Below are 20,904 nucleotides of genomic sequence, written 5' to 3'. Positions count from 1 at the left end.
AGAAACTGATCTAGATCTTCTGTTTAGTAGCCAACAGTTCTAAAGGAACAGCAGGAACATCACCTACCCTCTTACGTCCCTCTTGCCATGTTGAGCATTCCAGTATGAATGTGCCAGTCTACATTTGCAGTGGATGTCTAGTGTGACAAACGCAAGAAACTAGCAGAACTCTCAGGTACAGGCATCTGGCCTCCAACACCTAGAAGCACCACAATGCAAGATATGGATCTGCAGCCATCAATGTTTGCTATCCACTGTTGGGATTTAGGATAGTATTACGACCTACCTGCATCAGCTCTGGCTCGCTGACCTGGTGCCTTTCCAAATGGGGTCTTCATTCATCAGTATTTAAGTGAGCAGCAAAGCTGCTAAACTAGGGTGAAAATCCAGTTCTGTGTGGAGCTGCAAGGTTTCTCTGTCTTGGAATAATAATACCAAACTCTGAAATGGGATTATTTTCCCTTGATGATCTTCAATTACAATATTCTGCAAAAGAAAGAAATAATTAGTAAAAAGTTATAGAATATTTGGTAAGCGATTCTGTACATTTAATTGTGCCAATGAAAGGCATCGATATCCACATAATGATAAAACAAATCTGCATGTGTCTTCACAATGCATCCTTATGCCATATGCATTATGATGCCTGACAAAGACATAAATTGTAAAGTTTGTGCTGTGACATCATGACAAGTTTCATTACTTGGTTTCCTTGATCCTTTCCTCAGACTCCTCTGGACCTCTAGACACAACAACCTCTTTCCAACATGTTGTTGAATCACTAAGGATTGTAGTACCGTAAGGCTGTTATCATTCTTATTTTTCTTTGGATTGAACAAAGTTATCAATTCTCACTAATCTGACTTTTTTTTTAAAAAACCCACATTTCTTATTTTTCTTGAAGTTCAGACCAGGAAAAATGTAATTTCTTTAATTCTATTGTCCTCTACAACTATTATTTTCAAAATGAGGTAATTCTTAAAATACAGTCAAGTTTTCTTTAATTTGTATGGAAAGAGAACAAAAGGGCTTGTTACTCATCTATGATAGGGGGTTCTTGGAATGACAATCTATGAATTGAAACACACAAGTCATTTGACTGTGCCCAGTTCATTAAATATATTTTATAGCTTATTGTAAGTTCTCAACCTTTTCTTAATCACAGACCTCTTTTACATACCTATGCCAAAGATCATAGCCACAGCTTAACAAAAAATTTAAATAACAGTTCTTTAAGACCCCGTGATGATATGGCAGTCCCTCAGATATCCATGGACCACAGGTCGAAAACCATTGGTTTATAGTACATGTATTCCTCAAAGGAATCTTGCCCCCTCCTCCATTTGTACCATGAATTTATGGCATGATTTGATTATGCTATCTCCCCCTCAGTTTTTATAAACAACATAATGAAACTGAACACCAAACACGTAGAATGTGTGAATTCACAGAAAACCAATGAAAAGTTCCAGTTACATCTGATGAACTAAAATGAGGCTTACAAAACCCTTTTCATAAACTTGTATTCGTCAAAAAAGGTAGCATGCTCCTGATTATTATTTTTTGGTCACTGTAGACTAACATTGCTTTCCATCTACAATTAATACCAAAAGGATCACTGTTATTTTGACAATTCACACTAAAGCTTCATGATTATCTTTCTCTTTTTAGATAAATATTGGGAAGAGAGGGAGAAATTTTAAAAGGGAGCTTTCTTCTTAGTTTCAAATGAAAGTCAATCACTACTTGAACATCAAGAAAATAGTTTCTTTTTCGGTTTTGAAGAATTGGGAAACCACGGTAGGCAATTTAATAGCTGAATCCAAGTAGAATGGCAAAAGCACATTTAAGAAGGAAAAATTTGGACAAACGTGTGTGTCTTATCCCATGAAAATAAAAGAAGGGTAACATCTATGCAAGGCACATAATACTCTCACTTAGTGAGCTGATGTCACAATGCCATCTTTTATTATGGCAATTGACTTGGGGGTCAATCTGAAGGGCTTTGACCACATAAAGATAAGGTTTGAAAGATTTGATAACAAGAAGGATCTTCCAGACTATTGTCTATTATGGAAATAGACAAGTTAGAACTTGTGAAGAACTTTATTACCTATTGCAAAAAAATGAGTACTGTCTGCTGGAGGGTGGAAAGAAGAAACAGTATGAGACATATTCTTATGTGAGAGGAACCATGTTATTTTATGAGTGAAGTACAGACCCAAATTTGGTTAATCTAGCTCTGTAAAGAGTCAGTGCTCCTTATGTATGAAGTTCTCAAAGGATTTACATTTAGCTACATATTGTTATTGGAAAATTTATGTGACTGTTAAAAGTAGAAACTGACTTGATAGCACAGAATCAATTAATTTGTAAGAATTGTCTTGAGAACAGATGAAAAGGCATGAGGAATTCCTTTAGGTTAAATTCTGAGGTGATGAGCAACTTAATTCACCTTGCAAACTGGGAAGTTAAGATCCAGGTAATCCATTTGCTCCTAATGAGTAGAAAATGATTTGGAAAATAAGAAGCAATATGCAACACAGGAACAAATCACAGCACCCAAAGCTACCTCAATGTAACAATAATAATAATAATAATAATAATAATAATAATAATAATAATAATAAATAATAATTTATTAGACTTGTATGCCGCCCCTCTCCGAAGACTCAATGGTGCAGCTGATAACATTCCTCCGGATTTTTTAAGGAAACTGCTCAAAAGGAACATCTGTGGAGAACCCCCCCCCCCAAAATCTATTCTGAGAGAACAAGAAAGCATAACCTCAAAGCAAGGTATCAATTCTGTACCTCAAGTAACCAGGGCCTATACCAGTGATGGCGAGCCTATGGCACAGGTGCCACAGGTGCTACACAGAGCCGTATCTGCTGGCACACAAGCTGTTGCCCTAGCTCAGCTTGAACATACATGTGAGTGGTGGCCAGATTATTTTTGGCTCGCACAGAGGCTCTGAGAGAATAGGGAAGGGCATTTTTATCCTCCTCCAACACCAGGGAAGCTTGCATTCTAATCTAGACCTTTTGAAGTTTTCAGTGGTCTTCAAAGGCAGCCTCACGTATTGTGTATTACAGTAGTCAAGCTGTGAAATGACACAGAACAGGTAGAAAGGTAATGTTATGGGTCCTCTGTAAAAGAGAGTCATTTGGCAAGATCTTGGAGAGCTTTTTCTGCTGCAGGGCCCACGTTTGAAATATCATCTCCCAAGTGAAACTGCCCTTGATCTTGTTCGCTTTTCGGAGGAGCCTGATGACATCATGGGGATCCAGTGATGTTACTGAAGAGCCTGCTAAATGGCTGTATATTTTGGAAAACAAATGATGATCTCACAGATTATATGTTTTTAATTGATTTTACTGATTTCTATATTTATTTTTTTAATTATGTTTGTAACTATTTTGGGGGAGATGTTTAACCTTGGAAGCTGCTCAAAGTCAAGGCAATATGATGGGCACCTATCAGTCAGAGATGATTCTAACTCAGCCAAACCTATGCAAGCAATAGGCACTAGGACAGAACTTCAGTAGCCTCACTTGGCAAGCCTGGGGTCGAAAGACACCAGGACCATCAGCATACTGATGATGCAGAATTCCATACAGATAGATGAACTCCGACCTACAATGGTTTGATATAAATACTGAAAAGGAAGAGAGAACGAATCCCCCTTGTAACCCACAAGGGAGAGGAAAGGACATGGAATGTGGAAAGCAGCCATTAGATAGTACACAATTACATATGTTTGAGGATATTTAAAATTTTATAGTCATAGTCAGTACATAAAGACAGTCAGTATGTACTGCCAGTATTGATTCAAGCTATACTTTCAAAACATAGCATTTGGGCACCCTCTTGTGGCAACTTTCTACAGCAATTTCAGCTAATCTTTCCCAAATGAGGAATGTCCTAGTACACCTTAGACCAGTGTTTTTCAACCAGTGTGCCACAGCATACTAGTGTGCCGCGAGACATGGTCAGGTGTGCCATGAGGAAATTTGAGCCGCGAAGAAGGAAGCTCAGCTTCCGGTCTCGCAACTTTTTGCTGAGGGCACGAAAAGCAAAAAGTTGCGAGACTGGAAGCTGAGCTTCCTTCTTCCTGCTTTCCACGTTTTCCTCTCCTGCAGCTGCAGTGCCCCGCTCAGCTGGAGCTTCCCTGGCAGCGGCGGGAGGTGAGCTTTGGGGCCCAGCATCAGCAGGTGAGCTTTGCGGCTCTTGGGCGTCAGGAAGGGCTCAGGCCTGAGGTAAGCCTGCAGGGGCCGGACAGCTCTGACAAGCACAGAGCAGCAGGGCGGGCAGCAAAGGTACTGCCGCCAAGCGGGGGTTGAACTAGGAATGGGAGGGCGCCGGCAGCAGTGGCACCAGGCAGTAGCCGCAGGGCAGCGGCTGCGAGTGGGAGCTCCAGGGCGGAGGCACTGATGGCGGTGGCTGGACATGTTGCTGGATGCTGTACATGCTGGTGCTGCATTGGGCATGGGCACGGGACTGGCACTGGCCCGCTGGCTGGGCCGAGATGGAGGTGCTAGCCCTGCGACCATGCCCAGCACAGCACCAGAATGTACGGCGTCCAGCAACACATCCAGCCTCCGCTGTCGGTGCCTCCGCCCTGGAGCTCCCACTCGCAGGCAACTGCCCTGCCGCCGCCCTGCAGCTACTGCCCAATGCCTCTGTTGCCGGCATGGTGTATGAGAAAGAGAGAGAGAGAGAGAGAGAGAGAGAAAGAAAGAGAGGGGGAGAAAGAAAGAGGGAGGGAAGGAGGGAGAGAGAAAAAGAGGGAGGGAAGGAGGGAGAAAGAGAGCAAAAAAGAGTAAGAAAGAGAGAAAGAAAGAGGAAGGAAGGGAGAAAGAGGGAGAGAGAAATAGGGCAAAAGGGAGGAACAGAGAGAGAGAGAATTTTTTTGTCCAAACTTTTTTTAGCCCCCCCTTCTACCACCCTCGGCTCAATGTGCCCCAATGTGTAAAAAATGTGCCGCGGCTCAAAAAAGGTTGAAAATCACTGCCTTAGACAATGATCCTCCTAGTATCTCACGGTCTCTGTGGCCTTAGGGTTTTATGGTTGTTAGGACACATGGTTTCTGGCCTCTGTGTAACTTTCAATGGTTTTTTTTTTGCAGTACTATTAATCATGGCCACATTTTATACATTTTAGACTTATTTAATATTTTATCATATTTTAAATGCTATAACTTAATGTTATATGCTGCCTAAAGTGCAAAACCTAGTACAGTGATGGTGAACATTTTTTGGCTCGGGTGCTCAAAGGGTGCACACTTGCGATAGCATGCATGTGCTTGCCCACACCCCATAATGCAATGTCCTCCACCCATGCGCACAACCCATGCTGCCCCTCATGCATGCACACAAGCCCCCCCCGCCCTTATGCACAGACCACACTAAAGCCTCTGGACTTCCAGTCGGCCTGTTGGGCTGTGTTTCACTCTCCCAGTTCAGAAAAGCCACCTGAACCTTGGGGACAGCAAAAAAATGGCCCAAAGGGCCAACTGGAGGTTCCGAAATGAACTTCTGGTTGGCCTGTTGTGCCATTTTTTGCTGTCCCCAGGCTTCAGGAGTCTTTCCTGAACACTGGGGAGAGCAAAAATGGCCAAAAAAGCTGAAAATCAGCTGGCCAGCACACACATGCACACTGGAGTTGGCATATGGCAACATCTCGCATGCCCTCAGATATGGCTCCATGTTCCACCTGTGGCATGAGTGCCATAGGTTCACCACCACTGACCTAGCATACTGGAAGCAAATATGTAAAATAAATATAAATAATCCACTTTCTTACAAGATTCAAGATTTACCCATACACTATTAAACTGCCTATCCTTGGAATCAGTACAGTAACTAGTTCTTTTTCTTCTTAAAGGTAGCAGTGTAAGTGAACAGTAAGATTTAAGCTCCAAATATAGCCTCCTTGATTTTCCATGTACTAAACTACAGATAGGCAAGTTATAAATGTAATGGAGCCTGCCCATTCCATTTGTACCTCGAGGGTTTGTGGGAGTGAATCTCATACCTTGAACAAGATCACGCTTTTGCCCACACATACACTAATTTAATATGTGGGCAAATGCCCAGTTCATTAATTGCACATGAGGTATCAAGCCATGTGCGGGGGGAGGGGTAGTAATGGAATTCACAGCTTCCCGGCCCCACCGCAATTTCCTTTCGACGCGGGACGAGGAAAAGAAGGTTTCACTTCCCTCCCCCTCCCGTCGAACTTCCTTCGTGCCTCTCTTCTGGAAAAGAATGTTGCAAGTGTTGCAAGAGGCCCCTGATGTGGCCCAACCCACTAAGAGAGAGAGGGGGGGGAAGAGAGAGAGAGAGGGAGAGATTTTTATGTCGCCCTTCTCCTTAGACTCAGGGTGGCTTACAACATGTTAGCAATAGCACTTTTGAAAAGTCAGCCTATTGCCCCCACAATCCGGGTCCTCATTTTACCCACCTCGGAAAGGTGGAAGGCTGAGTCAACCTTGAGCCGGTGATGAGATTTGAACTGCTGACCTGCAGATCTACAGTCAGTTTCAGTGGCCTGCAGTACAGCACTCTACCTGCTGCGCCACCCCGGCTCTTTCCTCTTTCTCTTTCTCAATTTGAATTGAGTTTGAAAAATACTTCATTCCTCCACGGTTATATAACTGATTACAATACAAGCATTTATTTTTTACAATACAGGTTTTATTTTTTATGCATCAAAATTAATTACCATATAGAGAAACATTTACTTTTCTTATTGAGGCACAATCAGAATCAGATAGAAAAATAAGCTGTTCCCCAAGGGACAAATCTACTATTGTATCTGTCTGTAAGCTTCAGTTGGACAAAATTACAAATTACAGAGCAACAATTATTGAACCAAAGTAACATAAATAGGCTAACAAACAGAATGCTGTAACCCATGATTCCTATTGAAATGAAATTTGGGGAAGCTGTGGCCACTTCAATGCTACTGCACATAATGACTATACTTCCTAGAAACCATAGGACAAAGGAAGATGAGAAAGACATATCCCGTTTCCTTCTGGGTCTGAACCTTGCTGGTAGTAAGCAAGGCCTGACGGGCAAGCAGCAATTGATTGCTTTGGAACCGAACCTGAAACGTGAAATATCTTAATGGTGGTGAGCAAGGAAGAATGAGGGAGTGTCCTGCATACATGCTTGTGAATAGGGCTGGCAGTAGGGTGTCAATGACTGGCAAGTGAGCATTTGCAAACATGTCAGAGAAACGGGTCCAGTTTTCCTAATGATCCATCATTTCCTTTGCCCCCCCTTCCCTCAGCAATGTGGCAGGCAATTCCAGACATCAGCCAAGGAAGAGGAGGGACAATTTCCAATACTGCCAGCTACCCAGAAATAACATCGATGTTATTATGTTAACCCATAATCAAGCAGCATTCATAACCAGCATTCTAAACCAGCAGAATAATGGTTCAATGGGGAAGCCATCAGAAAGCTGGGATTTCCTCCTGATCACACCTCTTTTACCCACCTGTGATCATTTTGTTTTTCTTTTTGTTTGTGTATGGAAATACAGTGATACCTCGTCTTACAAACCCCTCGTCATACAAACTTTTTGAGATACAAACCCGGGGTTTAAGATTTTTTAGCCTCCTCTTCCAAACTATTTTCACCTTAAAAACCCAAGCCACCACCACTGGGATGCCCCACCTCTGGACTTCTGTTGCCAGCGAAGCGTCCTTTTTTGTGCTGCTGGGATTCCCCTGAGGCTCCCCTCCATGGGAAACCCCACCTCCGGACTTCCGTGTTTTTACGATGCTGCAGGAGAATCCCAGCAGCGCAAAAACAGGCATTTCGCTGGCAATGGAAGTCTGGAGGGGGGTTTTCCAGCGAGGGGGAGCCTCAGTGAAATTGCAGCATCACAAAAACATGGCAGTCCGGAGGTGGGGTTTCGAGGACTTCCGTGTTTTTGCGATGCTGCAATTTCGCTGAGGCTCCCCTCGCTGGGAAACCCCACCTCTGGACTTCCGTTGCCAGAGAAGCACCCATTTTTGCACTGCTGGGATTCCCCTGCTGGGAATCCCTTGCAGCATCACAAAAACATGGAAGTCCGGAGGTGGGGTTTCCCATGGAGGGGAGCCTCAGAGGAATCCCAGCAGTGAAAAAACGGGTGCTTCGGCTGGCAAAAGGGGTGAGTTTTGGGCTTGCACGCATTAATCACTTTTCCATTGATTCCTATTGTTTCGTCTTACAAACTTTTCACCTTACAAACCTCGTCCCAGAACCAATTAAGTCTGAAATTCTAACTCAAAAGATTATGGGTTGTCTAATAGGTAATAAAGCTTTTTTGTTGTTGTTGTTGTAATAGTAGATATAAATGAATACATTTCCCGTGACTGGAAGATTTAGAAGCATAATATGGATTTAGAAGATTTGAATTGTGGAAATTGAAAGAATGTTTAATATTGTCAGCTCTCCCACGTATACCAGACAGGAAATAAGACTATGATCTACATTTACTATTTTGTAAGACCATATTAATAGAATTTTACAAGTCTGAAAGTACAAACTTATCTCTGCTATTATTAAGTATCTGATCCATTAGGCCAGGTGCTTCCTAAGTTTCTCTAACCATTAAAGCCTTGGGCAATGATGCTCCCCTTTGTCTCCATCTTTCCCTCATCCCCCAAGTTCATCCACACATTCCATTTCAAATATCTAATCTAATGTAAATACCTAATACTACAGTAAATATGTAATGTGGAAACAATAATTTCGTATGGCTAGAATATATAATTTATATTGACTCTAAAATCTAGATAATTTGACTCTTCCTGACCACATAAATAACCAAGCATTTTCGAATCAAAATCTAGTATGAACATTGAATTTACTTCAAAATGAATTTACTTCAAAATGCAATAATTTTATATTCCTTTTCATATGAAGAGGATGCCATATAAAAGCAAAATTATATGATGACAACCATCTAACAGCAATCTGTTCATTTTATTTCTGAAAGTCTACTTGCCCATATAAGTCAATGTCTTTGATCAATAACTCTCTCAATCATCATCTCAAGTCTTTTAAGTTTACACAGTAAAATTTATCTGAATTTTTAAAAGGCAAGATACAGGTTGTACATCTTTGTACATGTAGTTCAAATCAAGCTGTAAATTATTTCTGAAAATATACTGTGTCTCAGACTAAATATAAATTGCATAAGATATACAGTGGAACCTCGACATACGAGCAGCTCTACTTACGAGCTACTCGAGATAAGAGCTGGGAGGGGAGCGACATTTTTGTTCGCCTCCCGAGCTCACATTCGGGATACGAGCGCCAAGGAGCTGTCTCCTGAAGCCGCGTTCGGCTTCAGGAGACAGCTCCTTGGCGCTCGTATCCCGCGTGTTTTAAAAGGTTGCAGCCAGCCTGGGGGGCTCGGGGGGGTGCTGGCAAGCCCCCCAGGCCGGCTGCAACCTTTTAAAACACGCGCGCCGCTTCGCAGCTGTCTCCTGAAGCCGAACGCTAACTTCCATGTTCGGCTTCAGGAGACAGCTGCGAAGCGGCGCGGGTGTTTTAAAACGTCGCAGCCGGCCTGGGGGGCTCGGGGGCAAGCCCCCGAGCCCCCCAGGCCGGCTGCGACGTTTTAAAACACCCGCGCCACTTCGCAGCTGTCTCCTGAAGCCGAACGCTAACTTCCGCGTTCGGCGGCAGCGTTTTTTTTTTGTTGTTGCACGGATTAATTGACTTTACATTGTTTCCTATGGGAAACAATGTTTCGTCATACGAGCGTTCCGACTTACGAGCCGCCTTCCGGAACCAATTAGTCTCGTAAGTCGGGGTTCTACTGTATAGATAAGTCAACTATCTTGGACAGAAACATGCTGCATGTGATTGTTTTCTCTTCATAATCCAGTTTTCTGCTAAATAGTACCCAGATTAGCTAGTAATAATAAATATACAGTATAACACAATTAAGAATAAAGCAAAATCAAATCAAACCAATCCAGGCAACTCCAATGCGCTAAAACTAATGACAACCTATTTACAATTTAGGTTATGGAAAGAGACTTTCAAAACAATGCAAAGAACAAACTAGTAACTGATGAAATTGCTCTAATAGTTTGCTTCCCATAATCAAGCAGCATTCTAAACCAGCAGAATAATCATATTAAGTCAACTAAAAAGGGTGTTGGTCTTACCTGACACGCTCTTTCTCGATGTGCTGACAGAGAATCTAAAGAATGGGACTCCGCCTTCTTCATTTTAGAGACTGAATCCATTATACTTTTCTGCCACGACTCTCCTGGCTGAGACCAGTTTGATGAAGATGTAGATGACGTATCCACTGATCTTGTCTGCTCCTGACTCTGGTCACCAGGGTGGGGTTGGATTCTCAGGCAGCATATCGAGAAGAAGCGTGTCAGATAAGACCAACGCCCTTTCTCCGATGTGCTGACATGAGAATCCAAAGTATGGGACATACCAAAGCCAGCTTGTCCTAAGGGTGGGATGCAATCTGGGTAAAAGGAGGAGTCCATACGCAGTACTACCTTGTCTGGATGGAATATACATAGATCCTTCCTTACAGAGAGGGCTGTCAGTCCCAAGATTGCCTGGCTGAAGTAATAGCCACAAGGAATGCTACCTTGCACGTGAGGTATCATAGGCTAGTCTCTTGTAATGGTTCAAAGGGGTTCAAGGACAGTGCTTGTAGAATCCTGGGTAGATCCCAGGTGGGATACCTGTGTACCACCGGAGGCCTTAAATTGGTTGCTCCTTTAATGAAACTATGCACCATAGGATGATGCATGAAGGAATCTAGATCCCCACATGACAAGAACAATGACAGCACTGTGGCCTGTCTATGCATGGTGTTTGAGGATAGCCTTTTATCCAGTCCACCCTGGAGGAAATCCAGGATCTGTACCACCATTACTGAGATGGCTTCAATGCTGCCCTTGGAACACCAGTTATCGAATCGTAGATCCTGTTAATTGATGGCCTCCTGGTGGCCTGGATTGTTGTGATTACTTTAATAAACATATTGCCCTGTTGTGTCAGGGCTCTCAAATGCCAGATGGTCAGTTTTAACCATTAAGATTCTGGGTGCACTAAAGCCCCATGACTGAGGGATATCTTTTCCTGCAAGATTCTCCAGGGTCTGGTTACCGATAGATTGACTAGATCTGCGAACCATGGCCTCTTGCCATGGCTTCTGCCTTCTCCTCCAGCATCTTTCTGATTACCCTCAGGATCACAGGAAGAGGGAAAATGTGTACAGGAGTTCTCTCGGCCATGGAGTATGGTGTGCATTTGCTCCTTCCCGCCTTGGTGTTACCAACCTGGAGTAAAATCTCAGCAGATGGCTGTTTAATGGTGTGGTGAACAAGTCCAGGACTGGAGTCCTGAACCGATATATCATTTCCTTGAACAGTTCCTGATGTAGGTACCACTCTGTGTTGTCGATTGTGGTCCTGCTGAGCCAGTTTGCCTAGACATTTGTTGTTCCCGAGATATGCTCCACTCTACAAAGAGGAGGCCCAGCTGCTATGCCTCTCACATGAGCGCTCTAGAATGTGGGCCCCCTTGACGGTTGATATGGATTTGGTGGCTACACTGTCCATTAGGATGAGAACATAACGGCCAGTTATCTTGTCCAAGAACTCTCAGGGCCAACTGAACTGCCCTGAGTTCCAAACAGTTCATATTGTTTTTTAGGTCTTCCTGCACCCACTGCCCCATACCATCTGTGCCTGAAGGTGAAAGCCCCAACCAAAGAGGCTGGCATCTGTTGTAGTAGTTAGGCATTTGGCCTCCTTGAAGGCATACTCCTGTCCATTGCCCGGGATGTCCACCAACAGAAGGACTGTAGCACTTTGTGTGGGCCTGGAACCTTGGTCTTTGAATTGCTCGCTTCAGACCTTTGATAAGGTAAGAGAAACCACTGCAAGATCCTTGCGTGTAGATGTGCCAGGGAACTATTGCAATGCACGATACTATCTTTTCTAGGAGTTTTGAGAGAAGGGCTAGTGGAACCTTGTGTGCCACCCAAATCTGATTTACTAATGTTTTTATGCTATTCGGCCATTCCTGTTACAGGTAGACCTCGCATAGTGAAGTGTCTATGATCACTCCCAGATGAGGCAAGCAGGTGATACAAGTCACGTGACTCTTTCCGTAATTGACAGAAAAACCATGTTGCTGAAGAATCTGGATTGTGACCTGTAGGTCCTCTGTCGCCCAATTGTGGCAGGAGGACTGGATTAAAATGTCATCCAGATAACACTTGCCTTGGATCGGTAGTACCCTGATATGGGCTGAAAGTGCTGCCAGGACTTTGGTGAACATCCTTGATGCTAAAGACAGACTAATCGGTAAGGCTCTGTATTGGTAATGAATGTTGACCTGCATAGTATAACCGGAGGAACCATCAGTGTAATTGTAGGATGGGTCTATGAACATTAAGTCATTCTCCCGGACCCTTTCCAAAATGGACTGGAAACATTGCATTTTGAATCTTAGGTCTAGAATTAATCTCCAACCCACCCACCTACCCCTGAGTCCTTGCAAATTAGAAATAGTATGGAATAGAACTTTGCCCCTGCTGGCTGACCTGGATAGCTTGAATATACAACAGGTGTTGGATTGCGATCTGTATGAGGCCCTTATTTGTGTTCTCTCTTGATACAGGACAACGTATAAAGAATCTCAGAGGGGTGGACAGAAATTAGAGCTTGAGGTTTAGTCTCACTGTGTTTAGCACCCAGGTGTCTGATGTAGTTGCCTCCCATTAGTTTGTGAATAGCACTAGGCAGTGACCAATCTAAGGGTTAGATCTGGGTAGCACCGGAAGGGATTGCCTCCAGAGCCACAAAATTGTTTCTTGACCTGGAATTGTTGTTTGCTTCTATCTCGGAATCCAGTTCTAGCTGTCAATGAGTTCCCTGTGGGAATTTCCTTTGGAAGTAGCCTGGACCAGTTTCTGCTCATCAAAAGGAAGAACTGCGAACTGTGTAAGAATGGCAGTATTGTCCTCCTGTCCTTGGTTTCTACCAAGATGTGCTCTATGACTCCCCAAACTGCTTGCCACCCATGAAGGGTGCAGAGGCTAGCCTCAATTTGGATTTGGCATATGCCTGCCAGTTGCAAAGCCACAGCATGCGTGGGGCCATTACCGTTGATTCTATAGCCCTGGGAGTGAATTTGTCTGGTACCACCAAGCATTCTATCGCCGCTAACAGTTTGGTGATGTCTTGTTGAAGACACTTTTCGTCAGGTGGAATTCTGCTTTGCATATGATGCAGCCAGGCTAAGGAGATGGTTGTCCGGATTGCCCAGACCGCTGTCGGATGAACCCTGCAAAGGGCCAACTCTGTTTTCCTATCCTCTGATTTCAGAGTGTCTGCTATGTCTTTGGGAGGTATAAAAGGCCTCATCCCTGGCTGTCTTTGAGTGTCCTAAGAAATGGGTAGTTTCCTTTGCCCTAGCCTGTCTCATAGCTTTCAATTTCCTTTTCTAATGCTTTTTTCTTCTCCTCAGGACATTCCTTTCCTCAGCTTTAGAAATTCTCCTCTTTGCAATTCTTTTTCCAATGTCCACCTTTGAAGCTGAGGGCTTTTCTGTTCTATCTTGGGATGTGCTGAAATCCCCCTTTCTCCCCAACTCACATGAGCCACCTTGTGGCTTTCTGATGCAGTATTGTCCAACCTTTGATGTGCTGAGGATTTTCCAAAGCCCTGCTGGGGAGGCGCCAGGATGTCTGCAGAATAAAGCGTGCCAAACATTGACCCTTCTGGGAAGAAACCGGAAATGGCGGGTAGGCTGAGCGAATTGGATCGCCAGCCACAATCTGGCAGCTGCCAGTCAGATCAGCACCCTCGTTTCAGCTGTTGTGCGCTTGAAAGGCCTGCAGTTTCCTTGTAGAGGCACTGCTCAGACCCGGTAGCCAGCTAACATATTTGCAGCAGTGGCTGATGACGAGATAGCCAGCTAGTTCCTCTTGGCGGTTTCCTATTCCGCCTATGTAGCAGGATCTTCTCAAATCTCCTCTAGCGCCAATATCATTTAAATCCAAGCTATGTGACTGTGAGCTCCTTTAAAAGCCTCCTAGAGCCAAACAGCTTCCCGCCTTGCTGCTGTGGCTAAGGGAAATGCTCCTTGAGCAGAGCCATTCCTGATTCTCAGCTGATTTCTATCTAACGCTCCATAGCTGACTTAGTCAAAGATTGAAATAAGACAGACCTTCCTTCTAGTCAAGAGCCTCAGAAGCACCACTTTAAAGGATTCTATCTGCCATTCCCCACAGCTGTTCTTAAAGTGGCAGGTTTTACTTTTCAGCCACTCAGAAGGCTGAATTAGGTTGCTCTCTAGTATTATCAGATTTCTCTCTGCTGATTTTGAGAATCTAAAGAATTAAATCCTTCATTCTCTCTCTGATGCAAGACTGAATAATAAAAAGACAGAAACACCCAGTCTCTATGCTGCATTTGATTGTTTTCTCTTCATAGTCCCCTTTTCTGCTAAATAGTACCCAAATTAGCTAGTAATAATAATTCAAATGCTTTACTATCATCCCAGTGCCAAAGAAGCCCTCCATCAAGGAACTGAATGACTACAGACCAGTTGCTCTAACATCTGTAGTTATGAAAACCTTTGAAAGGCTAGCGATGTCCCACTTGAAAACCATCACGGATCCACAATTTGCATACCAGACATGTACAGATGAATCTCCCAAAACCTACGCTGGGGTCCTCTTTGTAGACTTCAGTTCAGCATTCAACACCATATCGGACATTCTTTTAATTAAGTTAAATCAACTAGCGATACCTGAACAGACTTGTAAGTGGATCACAAGCTTCCTAACAAACAGGAAGCAGATGAAGCTAGGAAAATCACATCAGATACTTGTACAATTAGACCCCCCCCCCGGCTGTGTACCCTCACCACTTCTCTTCTCTCTATATACCAATGACTGCATCTCAAACAATTTATCTGTTAAACTACTGAATTTTGCAGATGATACAACAGTGATTGGTCTCATTCGAGACAACGATGAAACTGCATAGAGATGGTAGGTTGAACAAGTAACCTGGTGGTAGACTTTAGGAGAAACCCTCCCATCCTACCACTTCTCACAATACTAGACAACACAGTAGAGATCTTCAAATTTCTAGGTTCTCATATCTCAAGACCTAAAATGGTCACCTAACATCAATAATGTCAAAGTATGTTCTTTCTGAGCCAACTCAGGAAGCTCAAACTGCCCAAGGAGCTGCTGATACAGTTCTACAGAGTCTGTCATTTGCACCTCTATAACTGTCTGGTTTGGTTCTGCAATCCAACAAAACCAACAGACTTCAGAGGATAATCAGAACTGCAGAAAAAACAATTGTTGCCAACCTGCCTTCCATTGAGGACTTGTATACTGCACGAGTCAAAAACGGGGCTGTGAAAATATTTACTGATCTCTTGCATCATGGACATAAAATGTTTCAACTCCTACTCCCAAAACATTGCTACAGAACATTGCACACCAAGACAACTAGACACAAGAACTGTTTCCCCCCCAAACACCATCTCTGCTAATCAAATAATTCCCTCAGTACTGCCAAACTATTTACTAAGTCTGCACTACTATTACTGCTAGTTTTTTCTCATCATTCCTATCACCCATTATCTCCCATTTATGACTGTATGACTGTAACTTGTTTCTTGTATCACTAAGATTTTTATAAAGATTGTTTCCTCATTGCTTATTTGACCCCTATGACAATCTTTTCTTTTATGTACACTGAGAGCATATGCACCAAGACAAATTCCTTGTGTGTCCAATTACACTTGGTCAATAAAGAATTCTATATTCTATCTATAACCTAATAATAAACAATATACAGTTAAGAATAAAGCAAAATCAAACCAAACCAATCCAGGCAACTCTAATGCGCTAAAATTAATGACAACCTCTTTACAATTTAGGTTATGGAAAGAATCTTTCAAAATAATGTGAAGAACAAACTAGTAACTGGTGAAATTGCTCTGATGGTTTGCTTCCCATAATCATGCAGCATTTTGAACCAGCAGAATAATAATTGTCAACTAAAACAGTCTGAACAATTTAAAATATGATCCAAGAATAGGTTTAAATTTACCATCGCTCTTATATACGGAAAAACGTGAACATTATAATAAACATCTTGAAAATTACAAAGATGACTCTACGTGTTTTTAATTAAATCATATTTTAAACATTTAGACTAGATTGAAACATTTTTTTAAATTATTGATGCAAATATAAAATGAAAATCAGTTGGATGTGGTGGTTAAGGTACTGAGTTAGTTAGAAACCAAGGGATTGTAAATTCCATGTCCCACATCAGATATGAAATCTAGCTGATGACTGGGCCATTAACTCTCTCTTACCCCACAAACATCAGGCTCAGGTTGTATCATTGGCTGGTACTAATGGCTAATACAGTTTGCTGCCAGCATCCTAGTTATCAACCAAGTATCTTCGTAAAATGTACAATGTTCCGAGCAGTACCGGTTTTTTCCGTTCCACTGGTGTTATTGTAGGAAGCTTCAATTTCTTTATGTGTTTCTTTTTAAATCCTTTTTAAATCCTTGGACATGGTACCAAGTGTCCCATTGACAATGGGTATCATTGTTATATATTTCACCCATAGACATGTAGTGTCAATGGCCAGGTTGCGATATTTTGTAATTTTTTCCAATTCTTTTTCTTCAATTCTGGCATCTCCTGATACAGTGATATCAATAAACTGTACTCTTTGGCCCTCGACAACCATGATATCTGGCATAATATCTGTATTTTAAGAAAAATACAGGAAATAGTATAAGAGCAGACTAAATGGACCATGAGGTCTTTTTCTGCCATCAAACTGCTATGTTTCTGTTCTGCCTGGCCACGGCCACCCAGGAACTAAGTAATTAATCAAACACACACACGCAGGCTTGTAAAAATAAAACAGGGGTTGTTCTTTATGTTCAGAAAACTGCAAACCATGGAGTTTCAGAGCAATGTTAGTTTAAGAGTTCAATAGGTCAGAGTTAACTACTCCAGTCAATGCAGGGGCCTTTCAGGCTTACGTCAGCCAGAAATAACTCACACTTAAATGTCAGAATGTCCAGAAATCCACAGCAAACTCGAAACCACAATTCAACAAACTTTCTTCAAAATTGAATGACAGACACCCACACAGGCCTCTGCAACCCTCCCTTTTCAAGGTTGCAGCAGCGTCATTAATTCTTATCACCTGTGACCTATAACCTGTTTCTGTGTTTGTGCAGCTGCTCTTGTTTTCCCAGCATTCTCCTGACCGGAACATTCAGAATAGGATTGTTCATTAACTCTTCCCCTTCTGAGTCAGATGAACCTCTGGCTAGAGATCTGACTCCATTCCCCTCTCTGTCTCTCCAGTCCCTTCCTGCTCCATTTCCCTCCCTGCCTGCCTCTCCTTCTGGTTCACTGTCTGATTCGTCCTCCAGCCAGATGGGTCTTCTGTGAACACTCCACGGCCTGCACTGGCTGCCGATCAGTTTACGGTCACAATTCAAAGTGTTGGTTATGACTTATAAAGCCCTACATGGCATCGGACCAGAATACCTTCTGGACCGCCTTCTGCTGCACGAATCCCAGCGGCCAATTAGGTCCCACAGAGTTGGCCTTCTCCAGGTCCCGTCGACTAAACAATGTCGTCTGGCGGGACCCAGGGGAAGAGCCTTCTCTGTGGTGGCCCCGGACCTCTGGAATCAACTCCCGCTGCAGATTAGAACTGCCCCCACCCTCCTTGCCTTCTCTGTGGTGGCCCCGGACCTCTGGAATCAACTCCCGCTGCAGATTAGAACTGCCCCCACCCTCCTTGCCTTTCGTAAGTTATTGAAAACTCACCTTTGTAGCCAGGCATGGGGAAATTGACATATCCCCCAACTATCTTGGTTTGTATATGGTTTGACTGGATTGTGTGATTATTTTACCATAAGGGTTTTTTTTAATTGTTTTTTAAATATTGGACTTGTATATATATATAAATTTTATTTACAGTCAAAGACCATCAATATGTGTGCCACAAGGGTTTGTTCTGGGTCCTATTCTTTTTAATATGTTTGTGAGTGACATAGGGGAAGGTTTGGTAGGGAAGGTTTGCCTATTTGCCATGACTCTAAAGTGTGCAATAGGGTTGATATTCCTGGAGGCGTCTGTAATATGGTAAATGATTTAGCTTTACTAGATAAATGGTCAAAGCAATGGAAACTGCAGTTTAATATTTCCAAATGTAAAATAATGCACTTGGGCAAAAGGAATCCTCAATCTGAGTATTGTATTGGCAGTTCTGTGTTAGCAAAAACTTCAGAAGAAAAGGATTTAGGGGTAGTGATTTCTGACAGTCTCAAAATGGGTGAACAGTGCAGTCAGGCGGTAGGGAAAGCAAGTAGGATGCTTGGCTGCATAGCTAGAGGTATAACAAGCAGGAAGAGGGAGATAATGATCCCGCTATATAGAGTGCTGGTGAGACCACATTTGGAATACTGTGTTCAGTTCTGGAGTCCTCACCTACAAAAAGATATTGACAAAATTGAACGGGTCCAAAGACGGGCCACAAGAATGGTGGAAGGTCTTAAGCATAAAATGTATCAGGAAAGACTTAACGAACTCAATCTGTATAGTCTGGAGGACAGAAGAAAAAGGGGGGACATGATTGAAACATTTAAATATGTTAAAGGGTTAAATAAGGTCCAGGAGGGAAGTGTTTTTAATAAGAAAGTGAACACAAGAACAAGGGGACACAATCTGAAGTTAGTTGGGGGAAAGATCAAAAGCAACATGAGAAAATATTATTTTACTGAAAGAGTAGTAGATCCTTGGAACAAACTTCCAGCAGAGGTGGTAGATAAATCCACAGTAACTGAATTTAAACATGCCTGGGATAAACATATATCCATCCTAAGATAAAATACAAAAATAGTATAAGGGCAGACTAGATGGACCATGAGGTCTTTTTCTGCCGTCAGACTTCTATGTTTCTATGACTCCCAGCAGCCAAAGGAGCTGATTTCTATTTTTCTGTGTTGTTTTATTTTATTTTATTATTTATTTTTTATTATGTATTATTTATTGGATTTGTATGCCGCCCCTCTCCGCAGACTCGGGGCGGCTAACAACAGCAACAAAAACAGCATGTAAATCCAATCCTAAAAATATCTAAAAAAAACCCTTATTTGTAATAACCAAACATACATACAAACAAGCATACCATGCATAAATTGTAAAGGCTTAGGGGGAAAGAATATCTCAGTTCCCCCATGTCTGACAACAGAGCTGGGTTTTTAGGAGCTTACGAAAGGCGAGGAGGGTGGGGGCAATTCTTATCTCTGGGGGGGAGTTGGTTCCAGAGGGTCGGGGCCGCCACAGAGAAGGCTCTTCCCCTGGGCCCCACCAAATGACATTGTTTTGTTGACGGGACCCAGAGAAGGCCCACTCTGTGGAACCTAACCGGTCGCTGGGATTTGTGCGGCAGAAGGCGGTCTCGTAGATACCCTGGTCCGGTGCCATGGAGGGCTTTATAGGTGATGACCAACACTTTGAATTATGACCAGAAATTGATCGGCAACCAATGCAGACTGCGGAGTGTTGGTGTTACATGGGCATTTTTGGGAAAGCTCATGATAGCTCTCGCAGCTGCATTCTGCACGATCTGAAGTTTCCGAACACTTTTCAAAGGTAGCCCCATGTAGAGAGCATTACAGTAATCGAGTCTCGAGGGGATGAGGGCATGAGTGACTGTGAGCAGTGACTCCCGGTCCAAATAGGGCTGCAACTGGTGCACCAGGCGAACCTGGGCAAACGCCCCCCTCGCCACAGCTGAAAGATGTTTCTCTAATGTGAGCTGTGGATCGAGGAGGACGTCCAAGTTGCACACCCTCTCCGAGGGGGGTCAATAATTCCCCCCCCCCCCAGGGTGATGGACGGACAGATGGAATTGTCCTTGGGAGGCAAAACAGCCACTCCGTCTTATCAGGGTTGAGTTTGAGTCTGTTGACACCCATCCAGGTCCCAACAGCCTCCAGACACCGGCACATCACTTCCACTGCTTCGTTGACTGGACATGGGGTGGAGATGTAAAGCTGGGTATCATCAGCGTACTGCCCTTGGATGATCTCACCCAGCGATTTCATGTAGATATTAAATAGCAGGGGGGAGAGGACTGATCCCTGAGGCACCCCACAAAGGAGAGACCTAGAGGTCGACCTCTGACCCCCCACTAACACTGACTGCGACCGACCGGAGAGGTAAGAGGAGAACCACTGAAGAACAGTGCCTCCCACTCCCAACCCCTCCAGCCGGCGCAGAAGGATACCATGGTCGATAAACCCCTGTGTTGGGCCAGCCAGAGATCATCCATCAACGCGACCAAAGCAGTTTCCGTGCTGTAACCGGGCCTGAAACCCGACTGCTGGGGACCTAGATAATCGGCTTCTTCATTTGTGTTCCAAATGACAATCTATCTGTATTCGAAATATTTTCATCGTCTCATTTTCAGTAACTTTTCGGATACAGGTATATTATATTTTTTACATAATGACCAGTGGACTAATTTAGTAACTTGATCATGTCTAGCTTTGTAATCAGTTTGCGTGATTTTCCTGTTGCTGCTGTTTACTACTGCTGCTGCTACTACTACTATTACTACTACTACTACATCATCATCATTATCATCACCACCACCATGCTTCCCTGAAAATAAGTTATTGTCTTATATTTTTTTGAACCCTGAAATAAGGGCTTGGCCTTATTGGCATGCATGCCAAAGTTGATTGGGCTTATTATCAGGGGATGTCTTATTTTGTTGGGGGGGGGGGCAGGGTATTATCATCATCATTTCAACAGCAGCAGCATTGTCAT

General features: G+C 43.3%; 1 protein-coding gene across 5 annotated transcripts in view; it reads right to left on the bottom strand.

Moving 5' to 3' along the window:
• The window catches only part of SPIN1 (spindlin 1), an 81,001-nt gene that overhangs the window by 24,837 nt on the left and 35,260 nt on the right, over positions 1 to 20,904 (bottom strand). For 3 of the 5 annotated variants that reach the window (XM_070742812.1, XM_070742811.1, XM_070742813.1), the window contains 2 exons: positions 287 to 486; positions 68 to 199 (listed from right to left, as the gene is read on the bottom strand). Coding sequence is in view for 2 of the 5 variants with exons in the window: in XM_070742809.1 (XP_070598910.1) it covers positions 287 to 338 (52 nt within the window). In the remaining 3 variants the exon portion in view is untranslated. The remainder of the gene's footprint in view (positions 1 to 67; positions 200 to 286; positions 487 to 20,904) is intronic. The other 2 variants (XM_070742809.1, XM_070742810.1) reach the window with 1 other exon arrangement.

Source organism: Erythrolamprus reginae, chromosome 2 (genome assembly GCF_031021105.1).
Source record: "Erythrolamprus reginae isolate rEryReg1 chromosome 2, rEryReg1.hap1, whole genome shotgun sequence".
In the NCBI taxonomy this organism is placed as follows: domain Eukaryota; kingdom Metazoa; phylum Chordata; class Lepidosauria; order Squamata; family Dipsadidae; genus Erythrolamprus; species Erythrolamprus reginae.
The sequence above is the reverse complement of the archived record's forward strand: the minus strand, read 5'-3'. Positions and strand labels throughout refer to the sequence as shown.